Source organism: Aegilops tauschii, chromosome 2 (assembly GCF_002575655.3).
Source record: "Aegilops tauschii subsp. strangulata cultivar AL8/78 chromosome 2, Aet v6.0, whole genome shotgun sequence".
NCBI lineage: Eukaryota > Viridiplantae > Streptophyta > Magnoliopsida > Poales > Poaceae > Aegilops > Aegilops tauschii.
The window spans coordinates 131700062-131708782 of NC_053036.3; the positions used below are offsets into that span (position 1 = coordinate 131700062).

At 47.4% G+C, this 8721-nt stretch overlaps 2 protein-coding genes and 1 long non-coding RNA gene across 3 annotated transcripts; all 3 read right to left on the minus strand.

Annotated features, from left to right (window-relative positions):
- Nucleotides 1-766: 766 nt before the first annotated feature.
- LOC120973650 (protein FAR1-RELATED SEQUENCE 5-like) lies at nucleotides 767-1501 on the minus strand. The gene has a single exon (XM_040399550.1). The coding sequence runs from the start codon at nucleotides 1499-1501 to the stop codon at nucleotides 767-769; it is 735 nt and encodes a 244-aa protein (XP_040255484.1).
- Nucleotides 1502-2353: 852 nt separating this feature from the next.
- LOC123497342 (uncharacterized) lies at nucleotides 2354-3155 on the minus strand. The gene is made up of 3 exons (XR_006671032.2): nucleotides 3035-3155; nucleotides 2878-2940; nucleotides 2354-2613 (listed from the first exon to the last, which is right to left on the minus strand). It is a non-coding gene; the product is annotated as an uncharacterized lncRNA (long non-coding RNA).
- Nucleotides 3156-4332: 1177 nt separating this feature from the next.
- On the minus strand, nucleotides 4333-6972 carry LOC109786501 (PI-PLC X domain-containing protein At5g67130). Its single transcript, XM_020345076.4, has 9 exons — nucleotides 6685-6972; nucleotides 6496-6603; nucleotides 6259-6381; nucleotides 6019-6156; nucleotides 5823-5921; nucleotides 5417-5720; nucleotides 5126-5349; nucleotides 4961-5047; nucleotides 4333-4875 (listed from the first exon to the last, which is right to left on the minus strand). Exons 1-9 carry the CDS (start codon nucleotides 6691-6693, stop codon nucleotides 4792-4794), a joined length of 1176 nt encoding a protein of 391 aa, XP_020200665.1. The 5' UTR covers nucleotides 6694-6972; the 3' UTR covers nucleotides 4333-4791.
- Nucleotides 6973-8721: the final 1749 nt, after the last annotated feature.

An 8721-nucleotide genomic window follows, 5' to 3' on the forward strand; every position in this document is an offset into this window, starting at 1 on the left:
TTTACTCGTTCCGTAACACATCATCCCGTGATCAACTCCTTGGTCACATTGTGCACATTATGATGATGTCCTACCGAGTGGGCCCAGAGACACCTCTCTGTTTACACGGAGTGACAAATCCCAATCTCGATTCGTGCCAACCCAACAGACACTTTCGGAGATACCTGTAGTGCACCTTTATAGCCACTCAATTACGTTGTGACGTTTGGTACACCCAAAGCATTCCTACGGTATCCGGGAGTTGCACAATCTCATGGTCTAAGGAAATGATACTTGACATTAGAAAAGCTCTTAGCAAACGAACTACACGATCTTGTGCTAGGCTTAGGATTGGGTCTTGTCCATCACATAATTCTCCTAATGATGTGATCCCGTTATCAACGACATCCAATGTCCATGGTCAGGAAACCGTAACCATCTATGGATCAACGAGCTAGTCAACTAGAGGCTTACTAGGGACATGGTGTTGTCTATGTATCCACACATGTATCTGAGTTTCCTATCAATACAATTCTATCATGGATAATAAACGATTATCATGAACAAGGAAATATAATAATAACCAATTTATTATTGCCTCTAGGGCATATTTCCAACACCACGCACAGCTCGAATGCCTTGTGCAGCTCTGGACGGTCAGCAAAGAACGGTCCTAGCGTCTCCTCAGCCTTCTTTATAATGTGCCACCTGCAGTGCCTGTGCACTGCCAACGGAAAGACCTCCTCTATGCCTACACGCATGCTAAAATCCTGGTCTGTTATTATGTTCATCGGAGCAAGTCCACCCATGCACTCCAAGAAGTCTTGAACAACCAAGTGTACCCATCTGTGTCTTCGTTCCGAACGAGCCCGCATCCGAACTGCAATGACTGATTGTGGTTATTTACTCCTATGAATGGACCACATGGCATCTTGTACATATTAGTGAGATATGTCGCGTCGAACGAAATGCAATCCTGGAAATGTTTGCAGGCTCTTCTTGCAGCACCATCCACCCAATATATGTTCCTGACACGGTCCTCATCGTCCAATCTTATCCTGTAGAAGAAATCTGGATCTTCCTTCGCTTTCTCATCGAAGTAGGCTATCGTGGCTTCTATGTCAGCCAACCTGCTCTCTCTATGGTACTTTGCCTTTAGTTTTGTGACGTCTGTTGATATGTAGGGCATGCTACTCAGAGTCCCATTTTTGCTGTGGATGAGGGATAGTATCTGGACCATTCTTGATGGACCGACGTTACAATCATGTAGCAGCTTTATGAATTTCTTCTCGAGGGGGGTGAATCCTCTGTGGGCGGTCAGAAATTTTACCAGGTCAAACTTCTTTATGAGTTCGTGGTTATGCTCGTCAAAATATTCAGTGACCACCCACCGTGCTCCATCTACGTTCAGCTTACACCGGACAGGGCATTCCGTCTTGACAATGATACCTCTCTTTCGTTCCGGAACGACAGGCGCAACACCTTTACCCTTCTTGTTCCTTCGTGCCTTGTAGCACCTCATCTCACCTCTGCTGTACTCGTTAGTTTTTTTAATTTTCCTATGGTATTCGGTGTTGACTGCAAACCTATGGAACTTTGCATATGTCTGGTAGAATTCCTTTGCATCTTCAAACGAATCAAATCTCTGCCCAACATACGGTGGCTAAGGTACCATGATTTCTGATTGCCCACCATTTTCATCCCCTTGTGCTTCATCATCAGTTTCATCATTCACTTCAGTATCGGCGGATGTTTCATGTGCTTGAGTGTTGCTTGTGCTGGTGTGCAAAGGTGTGCTTGTCGGCATTGCTGGAACGATTGCCATTTCCAACACTGACTCGGCATTGTTTGTGGCATGATTGTTGGCTGGCTGGTGGAACGCGTCCTCCGTGCGCTCAGAGCTCCCCGCAGTAGATGTCCCCACGCCGCTGTTGATTGTAGTTGAAGGTCCTGCAATAAAAAAACAGGTACGAGCGTAAGCTTTTGCTTGAATGGCATGTTTATCGTAACGGAGTACAGGAACTGCATGTGATTTGGCATGACATCATTCACACATTAAGCCATGAATCTGCATATGGCCATGCATGGCAACTATAGTTCTCCAGTCATGGCAGCTACAGTCCAACAAACATGGCAACTACTGTTGCCAATGCATGGCAACCAGCTTCTTTTAGCATCAAAACTTGGATTCTACAGCCATGGCAGCTACAGTCCAACATACATGGCAACTACTGCTGCCACTACATGGCAACCAGTATATTCCAGCATCAAAACTTGTATTCTAGGCTTGAGCTCACTAGGCAAATGCGATCAATCATGAATGTTGCACACACTCTTATAGCAATTGGCAAATCCCGAAGACAATAGATGACTCTTTGCACACGACCACTTGGTAGCATTTTTTTTGTTTTTTCCACCACCACCGTTACAAATCTACTTTTCCTCACATGCTATTCCCATAAAATCAAATGCAGTACTGTTTTCTGGTTCACATTTTTTTACCTTGTTGTGCCGCATGTGCCGATCTTATATGGTCTGTCATTCCAATTTCATGTGCTCTATCTGCAATAGCGCTGTCCTGCAACTGTGAAGCTTGCCATGAGACGTTTGCCGATGTGGTTCCACCGTAACAACCTGTGATCATGGTAGCAGTTGGTCATTGCATGACAACTGTAGTTTGTTCAACATGGCACATGTAGCGGTGCATCCATGGCACACATGTTTGTTCACACGTGTCATCCACATTTGTTTTAGACATTTGCAATCACATTTTATGACACATGGTAACTCTAGTTGTCCAAGCATGGCAACTGCAGCTGTCCAGGCATGGCAACTGCAGCTGTTAGCTATGTTCCTTTCTCCTAATTCACTGTCCACAACTTCACTTCATGTACTCACTTGTGTACGACGTTGATGGCAGGTACATGGTTGCCGCCTGATGCCACGTGCTGCATGAAGGTCCTACATTTTTCCGATGTAACTCGTGAGTCTTTTGCCATCCTTACAAGTTTAATTTCATGTCCACAACAGTAAGTTTCTTTTTCGTATGCGTTACCTTGATTTGCCACATTAGCTACTTGAAGTTGGTTGCCCGTATATTTGTCAGCGTTAGCGCCCTGTGACTGAACTTGCCATGGTGCCCCCCTGATTGTGGTTTGGTCATAAGAACCTGCGAAAAATGAGATTGTAGGACATAAGTAGAATGACATCTTCATCGTCACGAACATGGCAACTGTTTCTTTTTTGTTTATCATGCATCGTACCGATGCCCGCGTACTGCTCTAGTAGAGGCAGCAACGGCCCTGCAGAAATGAGTTGACTGTACTCTGCTGCATCCCAAGGGGGCGTTTCCGGCCTTTGAGAAAACCAAGGATCAGTGTCGTCTTCGTGATTCATTCTTCCCCGTTTTGTTTCTGCCAATGTGTTTTCAGTCACTGCATGAACAAGAACGCATCAACAATCCGCAAAAAATGCATTCTTTGCTGTTTGCACATAGAAGATAACACGGCAATCTTATCACATTTCCTGCGTAGGCAACCAACACATCATGGCAAGTAGGACATGCACATACACTATCTCTTCTGAAATCTGGGTGCCAGCTATCATTTTGAAGCGATGGCAACAGCCAATAAAATAGGATGGCAAGCAACAAGATAACATGGTGGCAGTTAACGGCAACGACAAGTGGCAACTGATGTTAGACACAAGTGGCAATTGTTTTTCCTACGTCCCCATGGCAAATTTCTCCTTTCTCTCCATATTTTTGGTGATTCCTACGCATACTTCATTACCAACTACTCGCACCAAGCCAACCGATAATCTTAGCTCAACTCTAGCATAGTACATGGCAGATCTGGCGTATGTTGGTTGGCAAATGCGAATACACACAAATTCGCGGAGTGTTTTGCCCCGATAGCGTGGATCTAGTCGCCATCTTCGTTGTCAAATTTGCAATTTTAAATTTCTGGCCAGAAGAAGGACGAGAAACAGAAGGAGATCGGAGATTCACCTGTTTTTAGCTGGTCGTCTTGGGAGGGCGGGGTTGGGGGGGGGGGGGTTAGTGGTGGGAAGGCACTATGGATCTGCTCTGGTTGCCATGGCAACCAGAGAAGGAAGGCGATGGAGGTTGGGGATCGAGAGGTAGGAGAAGACGGCGGCGGGTCGGACTTGGGATCGAAAGGAGGCCAAGATGACTGGCGTGCTGGGTCGTGCGGGCAGCGCGGTCGTTTGCCCGGACGTGTGGGCGATTTTGCCACACACCGGACGTGCGGCCTGTGACTGCGCGCGCTCGGACGCGGTCGTGCGGGCGGGATCGTCTCCGTATCACACAGGACGTGCGGCACAACTACCTGATACACCACACGTGTGGCAGTTATCGGCGTCCTTTACTTTTCGTTAAACAAGCCTGGCTAATGACAAGTCTGCATGAATCAACAACCTTTCTCTCTCGACAGTACCAGCAATATCAGCACCATACTACAAATGTCTACGAATGTCCCGATCCCACCCGCACCTACCCAATCTCTGCATGGAGCAACAACCTTTCTCTCTCGACAACATCAGTGTCAGTGCCATACTACCATGGCTTAATCAGTACTGCAGCAATAACTTCCTGGCCATGTGCATAGCTAGCTACAGTTCTTTTCCTCGAACCATCATGGCTGCAAGTCTGCAACCACAATGGAGTACAGTAATAGCGCAGCAAGGCTGGTCCTGTCCGTCCTCCCTGGCACCCAATCCAATCTCTCACGCATTGCTGCACACGCGACATGAGTGCATGACAAGCACAACCAACAAGAACCGAACGACTTCTCATGTCCTCCTCGTCCCACCGTGACCCGGCATCAGCCCAGCCTTGCCGAGCAGGCCATACAGCACGTCCTTGAGAGTTCGTTTCTGCAGCAGCAAGCACGCAAACCGAGCTACTTGTCACAACTTTCACTCAGAATTACCGGAGGAAGAAGAAAAACGGAGATCTCACCGCGCACGCACGCACGTCGTCGCGGCCGCAGATGAGCATCCCGTTGAGCATGTCCGTGGCCTCGAACACGCCGCCGCCGTCGCTTCTCTGAGACCGAACAAGTTTGAGGCGGTCCACGGATTAGTACATTGCCACTGGCTACGTACAGGCAAAGTAGCGCGGTACCTTGTAGTAATCGACGGCCAGGAAGTTGGCCCAGCGGTCGCCGGCGGCGGCGTGGCACGCCCGGAGCACGTCCGCGAGCCCCAGCGAGTGCTCCACGCACGCCGTCACCCGGAGCGGCACCGTGTGGAAGTAGTTCACCAGGATCAGCAACCTCGTCCGGCTGTCGAGGGCCAGGGACTCGGCGCGGCGGCGGCACGCGCGAGAGCTCATCCCGCCATCGCCGTCTGCATGCACGACCACATGATCAGCATCTCGGCTTCTTTCTGAGAAATTTCCATCGCTGAAGCTTACACTGGTTTTCGACCATGAAGTTCCACTGGTAGGCGATCCCCTCGGCCCGCTCCTTCGACTCGTCGGAGGTGAAGACGAGGAGGCGGTGGTTGCGCCTGATCATGTCACGGACGCGAGGCCAGTCCCCGCCGTCCCGCGGCATGCTCGACACCGGGAACCAGTACTTGGTCAGGCCCGCGCTGTGGAACAGCTTGGACAGGCCGTGGTCAGAGCTGACGTAGTCCTCCAGGATCAGCGTCACGATCTCCGACGGGTTCGCCGACAGGAACGCCTCGACCTCCATCATGGTGCCGATGGCCGGCTCCTGCAGAATCACCGATCACTCCACAGGTTTCAGTCCCAATGCCGTACGTCGTAGAACGCTGGAAAGTGTGCCGCAGTTGAGAGCCAAGCTTAGTTTACTCACGAACGCCGTGAAGTCGAAGCACTTCCCTCCCTTTGAGTGGCAAAGCCAAATGTCGTCGCGGAAGTCGTACACGTCCAGCATCAGCGCCCGGACTCCGTTCTGCGGGAAGGCGGCCCGCGCGGTTCAGTCAGAATCCAAGAACTGACTGAAAGTAGCAAATTTGAACAAGTGATGGGTTACATTCAGAGTTTCAGACATTCAGTTGATCGGTGACGGAATCGTCCTGGTTGTAGAGCGTGATCCGTGGCACTCCGGTGTGGAACGGCTCGCCGCGGATCGAGAACGAGTTGTGCGTCGTCAGGAACGCGTACTTGTTGAACGGCAACGATGTGTCCTAATAAGGAATGAGAGAAGAACAATACTGACTACTGAACAGTTGCAGAAATGGAGATGAGTGGAAGAAAACAGAGCAATGGCAGAGGAATCCACTACTCACAGCTATCTTGAACGGGTCGGCGACCGTCGTCCGGACGCACCTTTTGCCGGCGAACTCGATCCAGCAGTTGTAGCAGTAGAGTTCAGACCCGCAGTCTCCTTCTGACGAACATCGGTCGCCGAGCTGCAAATCCCAACGTCAGAGTCAGACCCAACCTCTATTCTATCTCCAGAAGAAATATCTCACGATCAGGGCAGAGTCGGCGAGGAGGATGGAGAGAAACTTGACCGTACCGACCTCGCATCGCCCGCCTGAACAAGCTGCTGCCCCTTCTAACAGCAACACCACACATAGTATTACCAGAAGAAGAAGAATTGTGCTTCCTAATCTGTGCATAATAACTCCCTGCAGCCCAATAGCAGCAAAAGCCATCAGTATCACAGATTTGGGACTGAGGATCCCACCTGAACCATTCCTGAATCACACCTGAACCATGGGACCAAGGATGATGAATTGATGATGCGGCAAAACAAGAAAAGAGCCCTGTATCCTCGTTGTTTCTTGGCTGCTGAATCCTGATGATTAAGTCCCTTTTGGCTGCGCAATGGTCATACCACGGCATCTCTTGTGTGTTGCAGAAGAGTCGTGAGGATGTGGCTGTGGCAAGCAGATTCAGGGGAGAACCTGCCGCTTGGCCTGCAGGAATATGCTTCCAGCTTTCAAGGTCAGCATTAGGTGCCACGCATCAAAAGTGTGGCTATGCTTTTGTTTTCTTTCCCGTTTCCTGTGAAGTGCACCTTAGTGTTTTGCCCGGTTTGAACCTCGTGACATTTCTTGATAATTCATGGTGAAAAATACGGAGGTGTGTCTCTCTCAGCTTGGTGATTCATAGCCAAAAAAGAATAGAAATTGTTGTCACTAGCACATATGTCCGTGCGTTGCAACGGGAGATATAGTGACGTATCCACCGAAATATCCAGCAACATGTCCCAAGAACATCTCAATGATGCCACCCGGCAACGGCAGGAAGGCACGCACCAAGTTCTAGTAATACTTCATATCAATTGTATGGGCGTGGCCAATTCACGCGAATTTATACGACGATTCTGATCTTAAAAGGCCTCCTAATTTTTAAATCTTGAAGGCATTATTTGTAAGCTGTCGTGAAAAAAAAATCTCACTAAGCATTAGAAATAATGAATTATTCCTTCGCATTTGAACAAACAATCCCGAGTTCTTTACACATACAATACTTTTGGTACAACAATTCTGACCCTAAAGGCCCCCCTAATTTCAATTTTTGAAGGCATTATTTGTAAATTGAAGCAATTTTGAAATCTCATCAACTTTGCATTAATTTCATGCCATGTCTGGGTTTGCTTTGTGTCAATATATCATACACCTTTCTTTCTTTCTTTCTTATTAAACTCTCCTTCCTTATTTATGTATAAGGATCATGCCCTCGTATTATAATTCCTTTGCAACATATTATTATCTCCTCCCCCTTCTTCCTTGTTTTAGGAGCTCACCTTCCTTATTTATGCCCAAGGATCAACAACGCTGGTATTATATGGTCATTATCCTCTCCTTTTTCTTTTTCGAAATTCACTTTCCATATTTATATTTTCCTCACAAACAGGGCCCATTATTACTAATTAATTCTCCAGGCTGCTTATTGATATTGAATCGGAAACATATATAAATCGGTAGAACGGCTTGTAAAGCAGCGAGGTGGTACTAATTTATAAAGAAACAAACGTTTTGTTTTGTATCCTGATGCTTTAGTTGTGTTGGTTGCAGCTTTGGGCCTTGACGTGCAACATTGTGAGTTCGATCCCATGTAAAGACGTTTATTTTCTGCCTAATCTCGGTTGCACGTCATATTTTTTGCATGGGCCGATTTCGGATCAAGGCTCAGTAAGGCGATTTAGCCCAGCCTGGCAAAGTTGTATCGAGGATGAGGCCCAGGTAGTAGTGCAGACCACAGATCATATACGTACGAAAATTTTGCGACGTGGTTCCCCGAATTACGCATATGTTTTAAATTCAAATTGAAAGCATAAATTCACAGGAAGAAAGCGTATTGTGACAGTGAACCCACGGAGTCAATCCGTACTTTATTATTATAGCAAAAGGGCCCGTGCGTTGTAACGGGACACAAATTTTAACTTATTAATTCCTCTAGAAAGGGTGAACGGGTTAACTCTGCATCCTTTGAATAGTAATGCTTAATTTGTGTGATGCTTGAATTGGATGGTGAACAACAAAAACTCACCTCATCTCTCATTTTTCCTAATGTCTATCCTCTGCTAGCTTCATGAAGATGACCTCTTTGAATACTCTACATAGTACCTGTAGAAAGCAAATAATATGATTAGTTTTGGAGAACAATAGTTGGGTAAATAAAATATGATGCTATTCTTTTCATTACAGAGTGATGTGCCAGTGGAAAGTACCCATATGCATGTCTTCACTCTTAACAATCTCATGCCACGATTGCATTCGCAATCTAGGGAGAACTTT

What these genes read in the sequence shown, in the direction of transcription:
- LOC120973650 (XM_040399550.1), bottom strand. Translation starts at nt 1,501, where the DNA reads ATGAGGTGCTACAAGGCACGAAGGAACAAGAAGGGTAAAGGTGTTGCG.
- LOC109786501 (XM_020345076.4), bottom strand. An exon ending in CTTCATGGTCGAAAACCAGT is followed by an intron (nt 5,350 to 5,416) that starts GTAAGCTTCAGC and finishes TCGTGCATGCAG; the next exon opens with ACGGCGATGGCGGGATGAGC. An exon ending in TGGCCGTCGATTACTACAAG is followed by an intron (nt 5,048 to 5,125) that starts GTACCGCGCTAC and finishes GTTCGGTCTCAG; the next exon opens with AGAAGCGACGGCGGCGGCGT.